We start from the raw sequence: 23,272 nt of genomic DNA, 5'->3' as shown, positions 1-23,272 counted from the left end.
CTGGTTGACCTGACCTGACCTGACCCGACCTGGCCTAAATGCATAAAGTCATCACCTGCAATCAAAACTTATATGATATTCGTGATCAGCACCCCGAAAAAAAAACATAGCAGCCACACTTAACGACGACGTTCTAACAAGTCCCGATTTTCAAGACTTTTGGGTCATTGACCTGACCTGGAAGGTCAATCGATGACCTAGGACCTTAACCCTCGCCGGCACAGGCCATTTTTAGTCCTTCGACGGCACAAGGCGTTGGTACGACACCCCCTCCCTCGCGTTTGGCCCCTGATCGAGCTACAGCTTCGCAGAAAAAAAAAACGAGCGTGTTGTCCGTCACGAAAAGAAGCCAATGATACCCAATTTTAAGGTCCTAGGTCATCGGGTGACCTTCCAGGTCAGGTCAATGACCCAAAAATCGGGAATATCGGGACCTGTTAGAAAGTCGTAAAGTGTGGCTGCTAAGGGTTTTCCGGGGTGCTGATCACGAATATCGTGTTTGTTTTGATCAGAGATGATGTTTGTAAGCATTTAGACCAGGTCGGGTCAGGTCAGGTCAGGTCAACCGGTAGGCAGGGGCGTCGTTTTGTATAGGCCTGGTAGGGCCCGAGCCCTACCAATGTTTATTTGGGCCCTAATAGGCCGGTAAGGGCCCTCAGAGGCCACCAATAGGCTCTCAGAGCCGAGGCCACCAATGCGCCCTCAGAGCCAAGGCCACCAATGGGCCCTCAGAGGCCAGCAAGAGATTCTCAGAGACCGTGAGGGGCAGGCTGGTAAGAGGCCCTTGGCGGCCTCTTAGGGCCTTAACTGGTGACAAGGGCTCTAAGAAGCCGGCGTGGGGCACTTACGAATATCTTAATACGCCACTTAGGGGCCCATGAGATGCTCTGACGAGCCCTGTGGGGTCCCTTTGAGACGAAATATGGCCAGCGTGGACCCTCAGCGGCCGATTGGCGCCGCAGGGACCCGAAGGGCCCCCTGGACCCGATGGGAGGGGCACGCGCCCCCTGTGCCCCCCCCCCCCACTTGGCTACGCCACTGGAATCTATCATGCTATGTTTAAGATCTCTGCAAGATGTATCCCCCGTTTGCTGACACTGCGGAGAAAAGGCAAGCTCGAAAGGAGGCTTAGCGGGGTGTTTGGCCCCTTATCGAATATCTACACCTTTTTAGGCGCAATTTCAAAAATTTAAAGACCAAATTCAAAAAGTTTACATTCAAAATGCACGTGAACGTTTTGAATTTGGTCTTTAACTTTTTGAAATTGCGCCTAAAATGCTGTAGAAGATATCATTGACTTGTCACCGTAAAGGAATTGTGGGCGTCACACGTTGACACTAAGGGACATCGTGCCGAGTTGCGCAAGTGGAAGCACAGTGCACACCGAGTAACGGCCACCAAATGAGTGGTACGAGTTGAAGTTAGTCGGCAAAGTGATAGTGGTTACATTTTGGTATGCCGACGGGGCTCTGCTTGTCAACTTTCTAAAACAGGGGCGCACAATTGATGATGTGCGTCCATTCGATAGACATCGAGGAGAGGCTATAGGGAAGCTGACATAAAGTGTGCAACTGATCCACGGCCACGCACCTGCGTACTTGCGCGGGGTGACGATAAGTTAAGTGATGAAATGTGGCTTCGAGTTGTTGTCGCATCCACTTTTTTTCCGAACCCTGCACCCTCTGGTTGCCACCTCTTCCCCAACATAAGGAAATTAGCAGTGGCAGCTTCGCTGACTGCAGGGAGACTAAAGCAGCTGTCTTGGACGTGGGATGGGTCCAAAACCCAATTGATTATGGAGACTTTGAGGGCTCTCCCGAAGGCCGAAGCGCTGCGCGAAATGTGTTTGTCTTAGCGGTGGTTATTTGAATAAATGAACTTTTTTGTCTAATAAGTCGATGATGTATCTCTCTGCTTCTTCATGGTCGGGCATGTAACTTTCTGAATGCCGGCTTGTACCGTCATCCTTTTATTTTGGCAAGCAGGTCTTTCTAACTATCGTGGTGTTTCGAGACCTCGTTAGTTGTCGAACCCTGCGATTGGCGTGGGCCTTCAAAGCCGTTCCTGGCCCCGTAGCCGTCTTTTTCATTCGGCTTGGGCCATCAAAACCGTTCCTGGCCCCTTTCAGCACAGCCGTGCTTTTAAGTCGGCGTGGGCCTCTTTCAGAATGGCGTGCATTCCTCCGACACTATTATAACTGCCTATTTAACTGCACGTTTTGTGCATGGAGCTCGTTGAGGACCTAGACTTCCAAAATGTTTTTTTTTCCACAGTTTTATTTACATAATTCGCATAAAAACACCGGCATGAAACATTGTTGTGGTCACCATCGGCGACCCGCCTGGCCAGGCCGGGACGGTGCCGTCCACGGCCCTGGGGAGAGCTGGGGGATGCTTCCCCAGCCGGGGAGATCTGATGGCTACCTCCCCGGCGCTCCAGGCGGGCCGCCAGCCCCCGCCCGCACCGCCCGGCAAGCAACCCCGGGCGGTGCCCCCTAACCGCCGACCGGGCGAGCGAAACGTCGACCCGTCTAGGTCGGCGCTCCGCACGCCCGGCCGGCCGACCGGCCCCTCACAGTAGGGGCCAGTCCCGGGTTGGCCCGGATGGGTCATAGGGGCGGGGGCTTGTTTCGCGCACATCGTTTTCCACTGATACAGACACATCATTGAGCGCTTCTTCACGATCGCCCAGACAGCACTCCAATGGTTTTTGCCGTAGCACACCAGAGTGTGCTAAACTGTTCGGCTTTATCGTTTAGTCTATGTACACCTACCTGCACATTAAAAAACGTCTGCAAATGAATCAAAAACAACCGCACCGTTACATCACTTCCTTTTTTACTTTGTTTCCATATAAAAGATTTGGCCAGTAATAGCAATAGGTTTAAACCATAATGTTTGTTTGAATCAACACCAAACAATATCTTACGAGGAGATAGCTCCATATTGTTATATGACCGGTTTCCTCTTTTAAACGCTCTCCATACTTCATCCCAAAAAGCCTCAACTTTTGGGCAGTGTACAAATAAATGTGATGCTGTTTCTACAGCTCGTTTACAAAACACGCACTGGTCATTTTCGACCATTCCGAACATCTTTAACATTTTTCTCGTTGGCAATATTCTGTGCAAGATGCGAAATTGCAGCCATCTTAGATCAATATTCTTTGTACTTTCGGTTAGATATTTCGTTATCTGTCTCCAGTCCGGAGCCAAACCAAGTTCTGCAACCCATTTACGTTCGCATGAACACGTTTCATTTAGTTTAGGTTTTACTAAAATTATATAAGCCCATTTCGTAGTACTTTCTACGTTGAATAACCTTTCCAATGTTATGTGAGCATCTGACGCAGGTTCAGAGCATCGTTGCACCGATCGCCATTCCGATGGTATCTTGCTGACCAGTGAGTTACACGTCATTATGTCCAAACCACTCCATTTCTGTTTTAGTTCTAGTGCAGTGAACCACTTCTTTGACGGAAAGTTATACAAATGTTTTACATGTGTGATCTGCAATGCCTTCATTACTCGCAATTGATAGTTCGTAAATGATGATTCAATGTTTAAGTTCCGATTTAAAAACAAAACCTGTGTCATAATCTCGTCTGTTTCACCACTGCTCTGTAGTATCTGGGCCCATGCTGACAGTGCCTGGTCCCAGAACATCGGGAGATGTCTCCGTCGGATTTGCAGGACGCCAATGTTACATTGAAAGATATTTAACCTGTCGCTGACCTGAAGGTACTCATTTACAAATAATTTCCAGCTCGATTCCTTCGGGTCCAACCAACGTTTGATCCATGCTACTTTAAGTGCGTTTGCGAACGATTCAACGTCTGGCGCCCCAATGCCACCTTCTAAGAACTGTCTCTTTGCTATTCCACGTTTTATTTTATCCTTCTTTCCCCATATGAATTTAAATAACAACGATTCCAACTTTCTTATGTAGGCCTTATCAGGATTCTCAATTACAGCGAAAACGTGGACGAATTTAGAGAGCAAGAGTGATTTCACTAGAATTACTCTGCCAAGTGGCGTTAGACTCCTTTGTACCCATGGGGACATGGCCTTCTCTATTTCTTCAAGCTTACAACTATAATTTATATCTCTTGTACTTTGACTATCGGGAAGTATTTTGACACCGAGCAGTTCTAAAGGCTCTCCTATTTTTAACCATTTCAGATTTAACTCCTGACAAATCGGGGCACCCCGATGCCTTGTAACACCCATCCATGAACAGATCGTCTTTCCCATATTAAGCTGTAGACCTGAGACCACTCTGAATTCATTCAACACATTTACTGCATGCCTTAAGGAGCTTTCCGATCCATCTAAGATCAGAGTTAGATCGTCTGCATATGCCGACAATTTTATTTCTCTTCCGGAAGTTGTTATCCCTTTAATCCGCTCAGCTGCACGGATTTTTCTCAAAAGCGGTTCGATGCACAACAACCATATCAAGCAGCTCAAAGGGCATCCTTGTCTTATACCGCGCTCTATTTGAAAATTCGATGATAGAAAGTTGCTCACGTTTACTCTACTGTTACTATACGAAGTGGTTGGATAAAGCATAGCTATCCATCTTTGAAAAGTTTCTCCAAATCCATACGCTCGAATTACTTCATTCAAATAGTCCCAGCTTATAGAATCATAGGCCTTCAAAAAATCACATTGCATTAGCAACGCTTTAATTTTCTTTCTTTTTGCATATTCCATTAAATCCATAATCAGTCTTATGTTTTCTCCGATATAGCGTCCTTTCATGAACCCAGTCTGGTCAGAGTGGATAAAGTCACCTATTACTTTCTTTAAGCGTAGCGCCATAGCTTTTGCAAGAATTTTGTACGGTACTGGCAGTAAGCTTATTGGCCTTAAGTTTTCCACACACCTTTTATCTTTGCCTTTCTTTGGGATTAGCGTTATTATACTTCCGGAAAAAGAGTCTGGTAATGTACCGCGTTCATAAATTTCAGCTATCAGCGCGAGCAGCAACGGACAGAAAATGTCCCAAAAAGTTTTAAAAAATTCAACTGTCCAACCGCAAGGACCAGGCGCTGTATTTAACTTCATAGAGGAGAGCGCAGCCGTCAACTCCGCCTCTGTAAACCGCATGTCACATTCCTCTCTTTGTGCTTCCGTAATTGCATCGATCGACTCTAAAAAAGAAACGGTTTCTCTTTCTGGCGTCGGCACACGTTTATAAAGCTTGCCATAAAAGGCGGTGCATTCGTTCAACATCTGATCTGCGCTGTCAGACAGTTCTCCAGTATCTCTTACATGATGTAAGAACAAAGATGGTATAGAGCGTGACCTCGCTTTACGTTGTTCAAGTGAAAAGAAATAAGCCGAGCTCTTTTCGGCATACGCTGCCCAATTGACTTTGCATCTGAACATGTTCGCTTTTGTTCTAAGCTCTATTATCTCGTTTCTCTCTTCTATAGCTCCTTGCAGTTGCTCATCATTTTCGTTTGCATCACTTTTAACAGAAATTATATTTTCTAGCCTTTTCAGCCGTTCCTCTCTAAGTCGTTTCTTCCGTGACGCGTACTGAATTACCTTACCACGTGTCATGCAAAGCACTGTATCAAAAAGAAGCGTACGGGATATTTCATTTGTATCGTTCTCTCTTAAGGCTTCTCGAATGAAAACGCTTGTCTCGTCGACAAAAGCTTCGTCTGTCAGTAACGAATTATTAAATTTCCAATACCCTGGACCTCTGGTTTGACTCATGGGGCAAACTGTCAGCTGCACAGCCCGATGATCGGCTAGGAAAGGTGGCAATATGCTGCATTTAACATGCGCTTCTGGCAAACATAAATTTTCTGATATAAAAAAGTAATCTAATCGAGATCTAGAAGACCCCCTTGAAAATGTAAATTGCGCGGCAGTAGGATGCAGTTTGCGCCATATATCAACAAGACTAAACTCATCTAAAGTCTCTCTCAGAGCTCTACTTCTTAGCCGACAGTAGTCTCGGACCGTTCTCTGATTTTGCCCATCTCGGTCCAGATTCGGATCTAACGTTACATTGAAATCTCCTGCAATAACTTAACCACCTGCATTTCAGTCAACCAATTGTTCGCGAGCATGATTGATTCGATCTCGTCTGTGTTTGGACAATAAATATTTCCGATCAAAATCGATTTGCCTTCAAATATCCCTTTAATGAATAGGGCTCTGCCCTGATCATCTCTTCGAATTTCTTTTATCTCAAGATCAAGACCTCGCCGCATGAGTATGCAAACACCCCTACTGTTACTAGTACCGTTAGAGAAGTAACTATCTCCACCCCATTCATGCGACAGAATGTGCTGCATCGAATCAGAACAGTGCGTCTCCTGTAATAAAGCCACATCGCAACGCTGAGCCTTCAGCCAAGTGAATACTTTACGCCTTTTGGGCACCATTGCATCGTTACTGGCCAAACCGTTAACGTTAAATGTTATAACGTTTAGCATCTTAGTTTTTTCTTTCTTTTTTAGTTTTTTGTTACCACCGCTCCTCTCCTACCTATACATAAACTTTTTCTCTTGGTATAAACACTCATACCCACGCCATACATGCCACCATACATTTGCACTTTTCTAATGTTCACTCGTATACACAATCTTAACACTACATCATAGCTAACGCGCGCACATATGCACACGCAACACACGTTTACTGCGCTGAGTACCTTATATCTAAAGCGCGGCCCATCGTGGCATACAGTTGTTTGGTCAGTGACACTACATGCCATATCGCCACTGGTTCCCTCCTTAGTCGGTATGTACACCTGCATAACTGCGACTTTTGCACGTTTATCTCTACTCGCTCCCCCTCTAGTCTACTTTACTGTGTCCCCCTCGCACGAATTTGCGAATATCGCCACCGAAGCGGTGACGTGCCCCAGACGCCGACGCCATCACACCGCGGCTACCTCCCACCCGACCCGCCGAAGTCCCCCCGCCAGCGGCCGCTCGACCTCTACCTTTGCCCGGTGCAGAAGTTGCGCTGTCACCGGTACCGCAGCCGCCGTCACTCTCGGAAACACCAGGCTGAGGACCGGTCCCCGCCGCGGCGTCGGAGCCAGCTCCCGTGGCGGTGGAGCCGATCGCCGCCGGATCCGGGCCGGTCTCCGCGGCGGCGGAAACCGCCGGGAGAGTCGCCGCGGCCGGGAGACCACGGTCCAACGGAGCAGAAACGACTTGCGTCCAGGTCCGCTCTTCTCCGATTTCTCTGCCGCCACCGTCTGCGTACATGTGCTGCCGCTGCTCTGTGTTGACATCCTGCGGGCTGCGGCTCAGCGTTCGCCGCCGTGCCGCTGATCGCGGGGCTGAGTCTCCGAGACGCGCCACTGCCGCTCCCCCTGGGTCAGCCGAGTCTCCACCTTCCACCGCAGGTGTCGCCTCAGCCGCTCCCAGTGAGACCCGCGGAGACTGACGTGGTGAATGTGATGCTTCGATCCTCTGGTTGGCAGACTGTTCGGCCAGGTGCCTCCACAGCCGCTCCAGCGCCGCCTCCGACCGCACCGGACGCGGCCGGTCGTGCTGGCTGGTGACTACGAACACGGTGCCCTCCCTGGTGAACACCGTGCTAATCAGGCTGTTCCGCTTCAGCTTCATCAGCTCGTTGAACAGCCACTGCCTGAATGGGGTGAGGCGCTCCCTGATGTAGAGGCCCGTGCCTCTCAGTCTCGTCTTGTTGCGCACTAGGAAGAATCTGTCCGAACCAGCTGCCACTGTGGTGAAGTGCACCCGGATCTGACGTTCATCGCGCTGCACCTCTCCGATCTGACTCATGTCCAGGTCATAGTTCATGAGGCTCTGGATCAAGTCTTGGAGTTGGCGGGCTGTGTCCTCGCCTCTGCTGGAGCGTGGTACTCGGGCGGTCGCCGGTCCGCTGAACACCAGCCAGCCGTGCATCTCCCTCTGCTGCAGCTGATCCAGCTGCTCCTCCATCACCGCCAGGCGCTCGGCTTGGTGGCGGTAGTTTTTATCTGCCTGCTGGGCTCGCTGCTCCACCTCTCCAAGTCTTTTCGCCAGAGTTTCGTTCGTGGTGAGCGCGAAGCTGAGAGAGGTTTCTAGGGCAGTCATCCGCTCATCGTTGTGGCGCCGTATCTCCTCCGCTAATGACTTGCTGTTGCGAGCGTTCTCCGAGCGGATGAACTCTTTCAGGTCCGTGATGACATCCACATCACCGTCTCCGTCCTGCCCCGCCTGGCTGCTGCCATCATCGTCCACATCGGCGGTGCGGGGGTTTTTTTCCACCGTCCTTGTGGAGTGGGCTGACGGTTTTCCGCTTGTTTCTTCCCATGGTGGCGCGGTGAAGAAACTCAGCTTCTCGGACTGGCCGGAAGGTGTCACTACCGTCACCCCGGCTCTGCTGACGTGACCGGGCGACTTGATGGCGAGGTCCAGCTTGAGTGGGTGTTCGCTAGATGTCACCACCGTCGCCCCTGTCTGTCGTGACCTCCGGGCTGCCAGACGTGTCAGACGAGACAAAACCGGCGCACCCAGTGAGAATAATCACGGTGATTTTTAATCAATGCCTTTCAAATTCACAACTTGAAAATGATATCCACGCCGGTGTTAGGGCGTTAAGTACCTCTTGAAAATACTTTCGCTCCGGTACTCACGCTACTTCCGCTGGAATAGCTAAAAAACAGACGGAGCTCACACCACCAGCTGACCGTGAATATGGCAGCACTCTGAAATGTTTTTTTTTTAAGATTTTGGTTTGTCTTGTCAATGACCAGGGCGAAAAAATAAGTGGCCGAAATCCGATGAGAAAGGCAGATTTGGGGATACCCTACCTTTTAAGCCCCGCCACATGTGGCCGGCCGCCGCCTTTGGGCCCTACCAATCATTTTCGGAAAACGACACCCCTGACCTGGTGACCTGACCTTGAATGACCTTGGTCTGAAATTTTCACAACATGTGTAGAATTGATGTATGTATGATAAGGTGTACCAAAGACGGCGGCGCTCCGCGCCGCCGTTTTTGAGATATTCGCGAAAAAACCACAAGGGGGGTGTTCAAACACCACCCCCCCCCCCAGCAGGGCGCGGGTTAAGGCACCAAAACTACTTCGTAAATGTTCAAATGGTTGCTAAATTCGAACTCAGCTAAAAAAAAACTAGCCTAGAAACATAAAAAACTCGAAAAAGTGAACCGAGGTCACCAAAGGTCAATAACCTGACCTGACCTTCAGGTGACCTTGACACCCACCCTAATGCATGGGAGCAACATCAAGTCACATGTTTGAACGTTTGAAACCACGAAAAGCTTGCAAACGCGCGGCTAATGCGAGCCGACATACGCCGAATCGCGATTCCGGCCAAACATCGTCTCAGAAAAAAGATCACAGGTCAAAGGTCATTTGGGTAGGGGTCATGAAATTTTCAGGGTGGGTGTAAAATTGATCGATGCGAGGGTATTGAGAGTTTCGTCGCGATCGGCCGCTTTTTACTTGAGTTATTCGCGAAAAACCTTAGGGGGGTTGCATCAACCCCCCTGTGCCGGCGAGGGTTAAAATCGGGTATCATCGGCTTCCTCACGTCACGAGCAACGCGCTCGTGTTTTCCTCGAAGTCTAGCTCGATCAGTGGTCAAACTTGGGGGGTCGTACCAACGCCCCCCCCCCTTGTGCCGTCGAACTGGACTTAAAATGGCCTGTGCCAGCGAGGATTAAAACGGCTCAATGGAAATTAGCAGATTTAATTATGTTATGGAAATTAAATATTCAACTAGAGGGACAGCATTACGCGCAGCGTAATAAATCAAGTTTCAATAAAATCGGCCCAGTAGCGGCCGAGTTATGGCCAGAATAAATTTAGCATCTCCTCCTGGCCGGCGGTGCTCTGTTCCGGTATTCATTGCCAAAGGTCAGTGACCTTTGAAACTTGAATTGCAAAAATAAATTTGGTGACTCCTCTTGGCCGGCGGTGCCTTGTTCCGGTATTCATTGCCAAAGGTCAGTGACCTTCCGGCTCTGATTTCGCTCAGTTTTGCAAGCGAAGAAACTGAGCCTAAGGCGCGTGCTCTCTGATCGGCGCCGGCCGCGGCCCAAAATCCCGCAAAGATGCGCCCGCCACGGGCACACCGCTGCACGCACCCCCTCGAAAATTTAATACGACAAACAGATGCACGCGTCCGACTTACGTTCAAAATTTCACCCCCGTAGCCCGCACCGTTCCGGAGCAATAGCCCGCCAAGCGTGACTGACGCGTTACATACATACATACATACAGACATTTTGATTTTTATATATGTAAACTAGGTGTCCAGCATTACGCGCAGCGTAATAAACCAAGTTTCATTACAATCGGCCCAGAAGCGGCCGAGTTATGGCCAGAATAAATTTAGCGTCTCCTCCTGGCCGGCGGTGCTCTGTTCCGGTATTCATTGCCAAAGGTCAGTGACCTGCCGGCTCTGATTCCGCTCAGTTAATCAAGCGAAGAAACTGAACCTAAGGCGCGTGCCGTCTGATCGGCGCCGGCCGCGGCCAAAATTCCGCAAAGATGCGCCCACCACGTGCAAACCGGCGAACGCACCCCCACCAAAGTTTAATACGACAAACAGATGCACGCGTCCGACTTAAGTCCAAAATTTCACCCCCGCAGCCCGCACAGTTCTACAGCAATAGCCCGCCAAGCGTGACGGACGCGTTACATACATACGTACAGACATTTTGATTTTTATATATGTAAACTAGAGGGACAGCATTACGCGCAGCGTAAAGAGGGACAGCATTAAGCGCAGCGTAATAAACCAAGTTTCATTGCAATCGGCCCAGTAGCGGCCGAGTTATGGCCAGAATGAATTTGGCGTCTCCTCCTGGCCGGCGGTGCTCTGTTCCGGTATTCATTGCCAAAGGTCAACGACCTCCGACTCTGTTTTCCCTCATTTTCGCAGCGAACAATCTGAGCCTAGGGCGCGTGCCGTCTGCTCGGCGCCGGCCGCGGCCCAAAATCCCGCAAAGATGCGCCCGCCACGTGCAAACCGCCGCACGCACCCCCTCGAAAAGTTGATACGACAAACAGATGCACGCGTCCGACTTGCGCCCAAAAATTCACCCCCGTAGCCCGCACCGTTCCTGAGCAATAGCCCGCCAAGCATGACTGACGCGTTACATACATACATCCATACATACATACGTACAGACATTTTGATTTTTATATATGTAAATAACTAGAGGGACAGCATTACGCGCAGCGTAATAAATCAAGTTTCATCAAAATCGGCCCAGTAGCGGCGGAGTTATTGCCAGAATAAATTTGGCGACTCCTCTTAGCCGGCAGTGCTCTGTTCCGGTATTCATTGCCAAAGGTCAACGACCTTCCGGCTCTGATTTCGCTCAGTTTTGCAAGCGAAGAAACTGAGCCTAAGGCGCGTGCTCTCTGACCGGCGCCAGCCGCGGCCCAAAATGCCGCAGAGATGCGTCCACCACGTGCAAACCGTCGAGCGCACCCCATCCAAATTTCAATATGACAAATGGTTGCACGCGCCCGACTCGGCGCCAAAATTTCACCCCCGCAGCCCTCACCGTCACCTCGCAACAGCCCGCCAAAGGGAACTGACGCGTTACATACATACATACATACATACATACGTACAGACGTTTTGATTTTTATATAGGCAACTAGAGGGACAGCATTACGCGCAGCGTAAAGAGGGACAGCATTACATGCAGCGTAATAATCAAGTTTCAATAAAATCGGCCCAGTAGCGTCCGAGTTATTGCCAGAATAAAGTTGGTGACTCCTCTTGGCCGGTGGTGCCCTGCTCCGGTGTTCATTGCCAAAGGTCAGTGACCTGCCGGCTCTGATTTCACTCAGTTTTGCAAGCGAGGAAACTGAGCCTAAAGCGCTTGCTCTCTGATCAGCGCCGGCCGCGGCCCAAAATGCTGCAAAGATGCGCCCGCCACGTGCAAACCGGCGAGCGCACCCCTACCAAAATTTAATACGACAAATGGTTGCACGCGTCCGACTCGGCGCGAAAGTTTCAACCCCGTAGCTCGCACAGTTCCAAGCGTGACGGACTCGTCACATACATACGGATATTTTGACTTTTATATAAGTAACTAGAGGGACAGCATTACGCACAGCGTAAAGAGGGACAGCATTACGTGCAGCGTAATAAATCAAGTTTCAATAAAATCGGCCCAGTAGCGGCCGAGTTATGGCCAGAATAAATTTGACGTCTCCTCCTGGCCAGCGGTGCTCTGTTCCGGTATTCATTGCCAAAGGTCAGTGACCTTCCGGCTCTGATTTCGCTCAGTTTTGCAAGCGAAGAAACTGAGCCTAAGGCACGTGCTCACTGCTCGGCGCCGGCCGCGGCCAAAATTCCGCAAAGATGCGCCCGTCACGTGCACACCGCTGCACGCATCCCCTCGAAAAGTTGATACAACAAACAGATGCACGCGTCCGACTAACGTCGAAAATTTCACCCCCGTAGCCCGCACAGTTCCACAGCAATAGCCCGCCAAGCGTGACTGACGCGTCACATCACAGATAACAGTAGTACCACAGTGTATATAAATACAGTGGCGGCAAATGCGCTTGGTCACGTGACCAAATCTGCACGTGCAGTTGTGGCGAGGGCACTTCCCGAAACTCTGGTGCCAACGGCCTCGCGGCGCCCATAGAGAATACATGGGACCTTTTCTTTTCAGACCTATCGTGTCTAAACCAAGCCATTTAGTGCAAGGATACGACTGGTTTGAGATTCAGTAGTCTTTTGGCTATAAGTCAGCATAAGAAACGTATTTTTATCGGCAAAATTCGCAAAGTACCAGGTGGTTTTCCGATACCCTGCACGCCTCCTAACCCCCGGCGGCCGACCGGAGGAGTCAGTAGCGCTCTACTCACGACTTTTGGCGATAGCTCAAAACACCTTACAGCTAGAGGGCTGCTATTTGGCACACCTTATCTTTGCTTCCATACGCATCTTTGGAAATCAATTGCATTTCCGTCTCAGGTCAGATCACTGACTTATGACGTCACACGTGAACCTCTGCAATAGTCACAAACAGGGCTGCGGAGTCGGAGTCGGAGTTGGAGTCGGTCGGAGTCGACAGTTCTACCCGGAGTCGGAGTCGGAGTCGGAGTCGCCAAAACCTTTCCGACTCCGACTCCGGAGTCTGAGTTGACGCCTCATGGCTCAACGTCATGCACCGCACCTGTTTGATTGACGATACTGCACTCGAAATTAGATTTTGTAGAAAAAAAAACATTTTGCTGTTTTGGACGAAGGTTTTCAGCGAAAGAAGCAAGGACGGTGAATGCCCCAGAACCTGCTTTTTAAAGGGACTGTCCCACCTTAACATTAGATTTGAGTTGAGATAGCCATCTTGATGGACGTTCTTTGAAAATCAGTGCCGTGAAAACCGTTTCTCCAGCAATTACTTCATCGCAAAGAAATTTGAGTTTGATTTTGACATCTGTGCAAATAAGTGCCACAATGTATTGGTATAGGCACTTAAATCTGATGACGTCATCAGGCTTTCGAACGTCCGTTAAATGTTTGACTAAAACGTTTTGTAGCACGCGGTGGAATATGCTGCGTTGCGCGCAACAAATGCCGCACTTTTAAATAAAGTCGCTAGGAACAGCGGAGATCCCAAAAAGTAAACAAAAGTAAAAGTCTAATATCTTGAAAACCGGTGAATATTTTTCGGTGAAATTTGGTAGATATTCGTTTTCGCTCGTTCTGAACCGAGCGACATCACTTTCATGCCAATTCATAAACTTTTTTAAAGGTGGGAGGGTCCCTTTAATTCTGCATGCTATTTACTATGCGTATTTGCAACGCAAAGCCTTAGAACGCACAAGGGATCGTTTCAGGCAAAATAAAAACATCTCCATTATGAACCTCAATATCAGGATATGGATTTTATTAGAATCATCCGGAGTCGGAGTCGGAGTTGGAGTCGGAGTCGGAGTCGATTTTTAAAGCCGGAGTCGGAGTCGGAGTCAGAGTCACCCTAAAATCCATCGACTCCGCAACCCTGGTCCCAAAATACCGAAACTTCGCAATGCCCTCGGTGCCAGAGGAGCTGTCACAGCGAGATGATACAGAACCTAGAGTCCTCTAGAATTCCCAAAACTTGTATATCTCGGATTTCTCCTAGAGGTCACATGAGGTCAGGCCGATCGCGTGACGTCACCATTACAAGTCAATGGGGAAAATATGGAAACTGTAGTTTTGACGCCGAGAATGATCTAAACCTAGCTCAAGCACATGGAATCGCATTTTCATGCACTTCTTGCAATGTTCAATGCCTCACTTTTGCATCTTTAACCTAGCGTGACGTCATTTATGACGTCAAAAAGGTCACAAGTTTTTTCGTCAATAGCTCCTGATAAAATTGAACTGGCAAGTCGGAAAAGTCGCCAATGGACTCGGGAAGACCTACCGAATCGAATGATATACGATATAACCTCCTCCGACCAACTTCGTGACCTGAAGTGCCTCTGACCTGACTTTGACACGATGTGAACACCTTATGTTGACCCCACCCAAACAAAAGTGTAGGTACCATTTGACGCACCTGAGCATGACAAACATGATGGTACTAAAATCGCGACGCTGCGCCGTTTTTTTTTTTTTTTGGCAGTTATTGCTCAAAACCCGAAATCGTATTTTGGCCCTCGGGGCACTTGACCTGACCCTCAGAGGCCACCAGTTGACCTGAGGCTTTTAAACCGTGCATCAATCGCTGCGTCCCTGGTCCCGTAACGGCACACATGCTCGTTTTTCCCGCGAGGCTAGCTCAATTCAAATTAGGGCGAGGGAGTCGTACCCGCCCTCTCTCGCGGCGTAGGTATGTAAAAAACTAATAAGTCTGGTGATGGTTGATGCAAGATTCTTACAGATAATGGTTGATGACGGTAGGGTATAAGTTATTAAAGATAAGTGAAACAAAGTTGCAGCCCTCAGTAGCCTTGATTTATGTTATGTGAGTTATAAAACAACTGTAAGCTGCAGGCTCAGCTCTTCAGTTTCTATCTATGCCTGCAAACACAATAAAATCAATGGAAGAGTACCTAATAATAGTTTTATTGTATTTTATTGATGCTTTTCTAGTTTCAATGGTAACTATGTCACAGATGATTCAATGTCATTTGCATGGTATCATTTACCACCACACGTCTAAATATTAAGTATATAAAATAATGCAGTAAAATAAGCTGCGCCACATCTGTCGACAAAATCTGGTGCCAACTCAAGGTCAAACGGAAAATGTGGTCACGTGACCAATGTCCGGCAGCTGAGAAGTACTGGATTGGAAACAGGATTCCGGTGGTTGCAGTAAGAGGCCGAAAACAGAACCGAATATTTCGTGCCCATATTTCGATATCTCCTCTCACAGGCAACAAAAAAAATATTGGTTTATGTGAATGAAACTTATAAAGAAGCAATCGACTAGCCGTGCTCGTGTTTATTGCTGCATTTTTGCATAATGGCAACTTATTTACTAAACGTTGCTGGTTACACTTTCCTCACCGTTGTGAGGGAACGTATGCCACTGATTTGATTATAATGATTTCTCACTCTCATCCACAAAGAGTACTTGTACATACATGGGAGTTTGATCTCTTTATTTACATGCTAATCGATACCAGTCCTGTCACAACGAACCATCCAAACTTCACGATTCAAACCAACGTCACAAAACACCCCTTCAAGTGTCACTTTGCTTCGCCTGCCCTCCCAATTTCATCAGCGACCTTACTTCCCCGCCTTACATCTTCTTGACCCTGCTGAGCTTTGGCCTCTTGTCGCTCCTCGATCGGGTTGCACCAGTGGCTGGGGTGTCTGCTTCCTGACTTTCGATGGACAGCACTGTCTTGAGTGTCTGTCTCACTTATCAGTTACCATGTTTCCACACTTTCCAGCAAATAGATTGAAAACCGTCGCATACATCTCTGGAAGGAGGCTCCTAAGGACGTCGTGGCTGGCTATCATTGCAAACGACTTCCGGTCACTTCGACATCTCGGTTTACGACTATCTTCGTCACTTCTGCGTCACTTCTTGGTTGATCGCAGACCAGCAGCTGGTTCCTGTTAGCTTCCGTCTTCGGCAGTTGCCTCCAAATCTGGCAGATCCTCACGGTGAGGTCGATGTCTTCCTCGTCTTTCTCCAGTCGTGCCTCCAGCGGCGTAGCCCCATGATAGATCAGCAGGCTGGCGGAGGCAGGGCGGAGGCACCGTACTTGTTACGCCTGGTGGCCGAGCGCAGAGCCGAGCGTGCCAAGGCGCCGGAGCTGTGTCCCAGGGAGGCCTTGGCGCTGTCATCCAGGTCCTCCATTTCAGTGGATGTCGCCACCGCGGCCACTAGCTCCTGGATGACAAGAGCACCATCCTGCTGTCACTTCTGCTGTGATGGTGCCATTCGGGCGGAGGCGTCGGCGGGGCTGAAACGTGACCAGTGACCCGGAGTACCGCCTCATTCTCCAGGAACTGTCGGACACTCAACCAGTTGTAGTTGCCACCTGATAGCTGATATTGTCATTCGTGAAGAACGCATCGGTCTGGCCCTTCATAACCTGCTTCTGGTGTGAGTGGCGTGCGGATGCCATGGCTAGTTTCGCTGGCCGCTCGTGCACAGGGGCCAGGGGGCATCGCGTAATCCACGCTGGTCAATACTGACAGGGCTGCGCCGCTCTCGAGCCGACGGCGCTGTCTGTGCATGCCGGTGCGAAATGACCGATCTTCTTCGAAATATTCCTTTCTGAAATGCAGCTCACACACAGCGGAATAGTCCTGATCCCACTAAGCCCGGTCACGGTGACCCATGGCGCCAACCCACTGAGCGCGTAGAGATGTTCGGTGAGAAAAGCGAATAGGTGGCATGTGAGACATCTCCTGTTCTAATCTTTTGTTCCTCTTGGTTCGTTGGGTTGTAGCCAGAACGGCAGGTTTTTACCGCTCATTCCCCTCCTCCATTGTTGATGTACCTATACGTATGTAAGGCTTTGCACCACAATTTCTTTCAAAAGAAAACACCACGCATTGTGCCCTCTAAATGATCAAATTAAAAGTGAAATACTTTAATTTTTTAAGCAAATGAAAGTAACTTCGGTAGCTTCGATTTTAAATGTAAACGACAAAACACAAAAAAGACGATTTCTTGCAATACACAACACACAAATTATCCACCCAGCAGCACGCGAGAATCTCATTTTGGCGCCGCCGCATAAAAGCATTCGGCCTCTTACTGCAACTGCCAATATTCTGTTTCCAATCCAGTACTACTGTTATCTGTGGTCACATACATACATACGGACGTTTTGATTTTTATATATGTAACTAGAGGGACAGCATTACGCGCAGCGTAAAAAGGGGCAGCATTACGCGCAGCGTAATAAATCAATTTTCATTAAAATCGGCCCAGTAGCGGCCGAGTTATGGCCAGAATAAATGTTGCGTCTCCTCTTGGCCGGCGGTGCTCTGTTCCGGTATTCATTGCCAAAGGTCAGTGACCTTCCGGCTCTGATTTCGCTCAGTTTTGCAAGCGAAGAAACTGAGCCTAAGGCACGTGCTCATTGCTCGGCGCCGGCCGCGGCCAAAATTCCGCAAAGATGCGCCCGCCACGTGCACACCGCTGCACGCACCCCCTCGAAAAGTTGATACGACAAACAGATGCACGCGTTTGACTTGCGCCCAAAATTTCACCCCCGTAGCCCGCACCGTTCCGGAGCAATAGCCCGCCAAGCGTGACTGACGCGTTACATACATACGGACATTTTGATTTTTATTACATACTAGAGGGACAGCATTACGCGCAGCGTAAAGAGGGACAGCATTACGCGCAGCGTAATAAATCAAGTTTCAATAAAATCGGCCCAGTAGCGGCCGAGTAATGGCCAGAATAAAGTTGGCGTCTCCTCCTGGCCGGCGGTGCTCTGTTCCGGTATTCATTGCCAAAGGTCAGTGACCTTCCGGCTCTGATTTCACCCAGTTTTGCAGCGAAGAAACTGAGCCTAAGGCGCGTGCTCTCTGCTCGGCGCCGGCCGCGGCCCAAAATCCCGCAAAGATGCGCCCGCCACGTGCAAACCGCCGAGCGCACCCCCACCAAAATTTAATACGACAAACAGATGCACGCGTCCGACTTGCGTCGAAAATTTCACCCCCGTAGCCCGCACCGTTCCGGAGCAATAGCCCTTAAAGCGTGACTGACGCGTTACATACATACATACATACATACATACATACGTACAGACGTTTTGATTTTTATATATGTAAATATAAAAATCAAAACGTCCGTATGTATGTATGTATGTATGTATGTATGTATGTGACGCGTCAGTCACGCTTGGCGGGCTATTGCTCCGGAACGGTGCGAGCTACGGGGGTGAAATTTTCGACGCAAGTCGGACGCGTGCATCTGTTTGCTGTATTAAATTTTGGAGGGGGTGCGCTCGCCGGTTTGCACGTGGCGGGCGCATCTCTGCGGCATTTTGGGCCGCGGCCGGCGCCGAGCAGAGAGCACGTGCTCTAGGCTCAGATTGTTCGCTGCGAAAACTGAGCGAAATCAGAGCCGGAAGGTCACTGACCTTTGGCAATGAATACCGGAACAGGGCACCGCCCGCCAAGAGGAGTCGCCAAATTTATTCTGGCCATAACTCGGCCGCTACTGGGCCGATTTTAATGAAAATTGATTCATTACGCTGCGCGTAATGCTGGACACCTAGTTTACATATATAAAAATCAAAATGTCCGTATGTATGTATGTATGTATGTATGTATGTGACGCGTCAGTCACGCTTGGCGGGCTATTGCTCTGGAACGGTGCGGGCTACGGGGGTGAAATTTTCGACGTAAGTCGGACGCGTGCATCTGTTTGTTGTATTAAATTTTGGAGGGGGTGCGTGCAGCGGTGTGCACGTGGCGGGCGCATCTTTGCAGCATTTTGGGCCGCGGCCGGCGCCGATCAGAGAGCACGCGCCATAGGCTCAGTTTCTTCGCTTGCAAAACTGAGCGAAATCAGAGCCGGCAGGTCATTGACCTTTGCCAATGAATACCGGAACAGAGCACCGCCGGCCAGGAGGAGACGCCAAATTTATTCTGGCCATAACTCGGCCGCTACTGGGCCGATTTTATTGAAACTTGATTTATTACGCTGCGCGTAATGCTGGACACCTAGTATATGTAAATATGTAATTCAGGCGGTTTAGTAAATGCCGCAACTGCCCCACTATTGTACAGTGGATTTAGTAAGGATCTCCAGACGTAACTACATGGCGTTGAACCTTAGTCCAGTCCATGTCAAATTCACAATTCCTATTCAGTTTGTGATGCGAATTACCGGCCGTCGAGGGGTTAGCCAAACTAGATCCGTTTGACGTCGCTAACACGAATTTGTCTCATGTAGCCAGTGCCATAAAGACTTTTTGGGGAGCAGTATTAGCGTAATGGGTTTTTGGAACGGATCGCTCATGTAGCCCGGGTAACTGTCCGACAAGACGGCCGGGCCGGGCACATACCTTCTCTGACATCACCCGACTGGAGCGAGGGTTGACGGCTCCCTTGATGACGTCCTTTTCAAACATGGCCGTTATGCTCTGGATCTCCTTCAGCCGGATATCTGCTGCCTCCAGAACAGCTCTGCCGACACACAGCGGCTGGTTACGGCCCCCAGTCAATGATATTGGTAGCTTCAGCTCTGGTCAGTCAGAGCGTGAAGGTTTTTATTGTCCCTTCACTAGTGCTAAACCTATGGGAGAAACCGATTTCGAGGGCAAAACTAAAAGTCGATTTTTTAACTTATTAGTCGATATACGTAAAAACCGAATGTACCACACGACAGCCTTATCTTTCTTCTATCGATGCCCGCATCCATTTTGGCGATGGTACAGTCACCAGCACTTGCTACTAATCACCTCGTTTTTGTTCAGCAGTTTGAAGACCGATCAATTCTCAGTCGCGCAAGATACGTCAAACGATCCGTTTGGTCCTCCGATTTTCGAATATCTTACTTGTTTTTGTATATTCGAAGCATTTTGGGATGGGGAGCCAAAAAAACCTCTTTTCTGCCCTGAAGTGTGCCCCAAGAAGTCGTAGAACCTAGCCCCGCCTCTGATCCACAGACCACTAGTGCCATCTCTTGTCAGCCGAACAAGCCGCAGAAGTAAATAATGTCACGTGACCTTTGCACACGCTACAATTACTACGCGGCTGTAGTGGTGGAAGCGGGGCGGAGGCGTGGAGAGGAACGCGATCGGTCGGCTGGGTTCAGGTCGCCGGGGTCAGAGGTCATCTGCCGGAGGGTGTTTGAGCGGTTGGGCCGTGTGGGCTGGCCTGCGGAGTGGGGAGCGCCGGGACCTGTCTGGAAACCAGCCCTACAACGCTGTGACAGTCGAGAATATTGTGAGGAAAGAGAGAGAGAGAGAGAGAGAGAGAGAGAGAGAGGGAGATGGACAGGGTGAGAGAGAGACAGGAAGAGAAAGAGAAAGAGAGAGAGAGAGAAAGAGAGAGAGGAGAGAGAGAGAAAGAGAGAGGGAGAGAGACAAAGAGAGAGGGAGAGAGACAAAGAGAGAGAGAGAGAGGGAGAGAGAGAGGAGAGAGAGAGCAAGAGAGAGAGAGAGAGAGAGAGAGAGAGAGGAGAGAGAGAGAGAGGAGAGAGAGAGAGAGAGAGAGAGAGAGAGAGAGAGAGAGAGAGAGAGAGAGAGAGAGAGAGAGAGAGAGAGAGAGAGAGAGAGAGAGAGAGAGAGGAGACGAGAGAGAGAGGAGAGAGAGAGAGAGAGAGAGAGAGAGAGAGAGAGAGCTAAGAAAGACTGGAGGGAAGGGGTAACGACGGGGGAGGAGAGAAAAGAGAGAAAACTGAAAAGGAAAGCCAGAGAGGGTAAAATGAGAAAGAAGGCAATGGGTAAATCAGTGAGAGGGAGCGAGAGAGGAAATATCTAGTTGTGTCAGCTTGTTTCACATGTAAAATGTAAATTTGCTTTCCATCATTACAGCTTGGGATTGGAAATTAAATCTTACCATCCTTATGATAAACCCACGTTGACGGGATGCAGTAGCGGCGGAACACCTACAATTAAGGGGATGGGGCACTGCCGACTTTTGGTCCTATTATTTCCATGCAACGCTCATAGGGCTAATGTTGAAATGCCAAAATCAAAGGGGGTCACGGTGCCCCGGTGCCCTCCCCGTTCCGCCGCCTATGACGGGATGGGGACGCTTTTATGGTCGTCGTTGGGAGCTCGGGACTAATGGGGTCTGGGGATGATGTTGAAGGTTTCTCAAATGTTTCATAAAAGAGATGCTATTTTTTGCACAACCTATTTAACATTTTTTTTACGTTTGCTATGAAAATGTTAGGCCCAGTTCCTTCAAGATCAGGTCCACGACTCCACAGCTTACAACAGGAGCTAGCTAACATAACAATTAACCCGCGCCGTGTTGGTGGCATGAACTTTCCATCGAGTGCTGGGGGGGGGGGGGGCGTTTCACGCCCCTCCGTCTAACTCGGGTCCTGGGCCACGTAACGACACGCGGTAAGCGGCAATCGAAAGAGCGTCAAAAATAAGGAGGAAAACACTCGGTCATTTTAAGGTCAGGGCAAAGGTCAGGTCACCAGGATTCAGCAAAGGTCAAATTTTGTTGATTTCAACGATTTCGAACAACCGACGGCTAACTCGGGAACCAATAGAGCTACAGCGCCGCGGAAAAAGCGCATTCGATAGCTCTTTTAACGCTCTTTCGCCAACATGTCCTCAAATTTGACCTCAGATCAACGGTTTAGCCCCCAGAGGGCATCGCTCTGATTGACCTCAAATTTGACCTCAAATCAACGGTGTTTTCACCGCTCTAGCACGTCTCTGTCAAAAGTCAAAGAACTGCTGAAGACCTTTTATGTCCTAAAATGACCTCAGGGGCACACACAGGGGTCACAGGTGCAATTTTCCGATTCAGTGTGTCATGTTTACCTATGGACCGATGTTTGAGAGGGTGTAGAACGAAATTCGTCCAAAAAAGGCGCATTTCAATTTTCTCCTATTGACTTATACCTAATGTAGCAGTCGCAAAATTGACCTGACCTTAGGTCACAGACATAAAAATCCGAGGTATCCATCTTATATACATACTGTTACCAAAAGGATTTACTGAAAGTTTTAAAGTGATCGCTCAGTCGGTGTAGCTACGGCGGGCGAGCTTTCGATTTTTTTCTGAGGTAAGGTCACTTGACGTTACCTGGTGACCTGACCTTGAATGACGCTACGCGTCGCGTCGCCGTTTTTGAGATATTCGCGAAAAACTTGAGGGGAAGGGCGTAAAACGCCCCCCCCCCCCCAGCACGGCGCGGGTGGTCGACATAGTGACTCGGACTGAACAAATGCCTTTAAAGGTAGTGTGCCAGCTTTCTTGGACCGTATGGAGTTAATGGCCCAGATAAGGAGAACCGGATTTTTAGAACTTATCCATACCTTCAAAACTCATGGAAACGTCTTAAATTCTTCAAATTTTGAGTACCCCAGTGCGAAATTCGCCCCGACGGGTTGTCGGTCGTACCCCAACCACATTTCACACCACTATGAACAATAAATGCACACACTGAAATCGCTATTACCGATATGCTCATCCAATCAAGTTTCGATAAACCCGTTCATCATCATCTCCTGCGGTTTCGAACACGCCTGTTAGGTGGCTTCTGATGCTCGTCGAGGTCGGAATTTCCAAATACGCGTGGTGCGTCGGGCCGCGCGCTCTGACTTCGGCCAAGAAAAATGCGTCAGCTGATCATTGTCATTTCTGCCACTTGCGTGTGGTGAAATGGGGTCGTAACTTATAAGACGGCTTTTTCATATCAATTATTTTACATAAAATCATATTTCAAACCATAAATAATGTTCGACAGCCAAATAAAAGAAACAATACCAATACGGGCTTACAGTTTAAGGCTCGACATTGTGTTGTCTACGATTAGACAGCTGATAACTCATTCCCGTACGTCGTATGGTCGTAACACTATAATGACCTTTGCTTATTGTCACAAGTGCGCCGCATTCGCGATTGTTGCCCGACGCCTGTTTGCAGGTGAGCTGCACTACAGTTGTTATACATATCTAAAAACCGAAAAACTTTTAGGCGAAAAAGGCACTATTCCAGGCCCATTTTTGATTTTTTTTTGCGATATTAGGTAAAAACAGAAGCTTCTTATCCTAGGAAAAATAAAATGGGAAATCTTTCAAAGGTGGCACACTACCTTTAACGTTTCAACGGTTGAACAAGGTGAGAGGATTGAGGTAGGCTTGTATCGGATTTTCTTCTGCTTGTCGGTAGTTTAG

The 23,272-nt window shown here is 49.1% G+C and overlaps 1 protein-coding gene across 1 annotated transcript in view; it reads right to left on the bottom strand.

The window, feature by feature from the left end:
* Positions 1-23,272, bottom strand: part of LOC122366349 (coiled-coil domain-containing protein 113-like) — a 116,162-nt gene that overhangs the window by 5,799 nt on the left and 87,091 nt on the right. The window contains exon 4 of the mRNA XM_043338527.1: positions 19,469-19,589. Coding sequence (XP_043194462.1) covers positions 19,469-19,589 — 121 coding nt within the window. The remainder of the gene's footprint in view (positions 1-19,468; positions 19,590-23,272) is intronic.

Source organism: Amphibalanus amphitrite, unplaced genomic scaffold, assembly GCF_019059575.1.
Source record: "Amphibalanus amphitrite isolate SeventyFive unplaced genomic scaffold, NRLGWU_Aamphi_draft 000799F_arrow, whole genome shotgun sequence".
In the NCBI taxonomy this organism is placed as follows: Eukaryota; Metazoa; Arthropoda; class Thecostraca; order Balanomorpha; family Balanidae; genus Amphibalanus; species Amphibalanus amphitrite.
The sequence above is the reverse complement of the archived record's forward strand: the minus strand, read 5'-3'. Positions and strand labels throughout refer to the sequence as shown.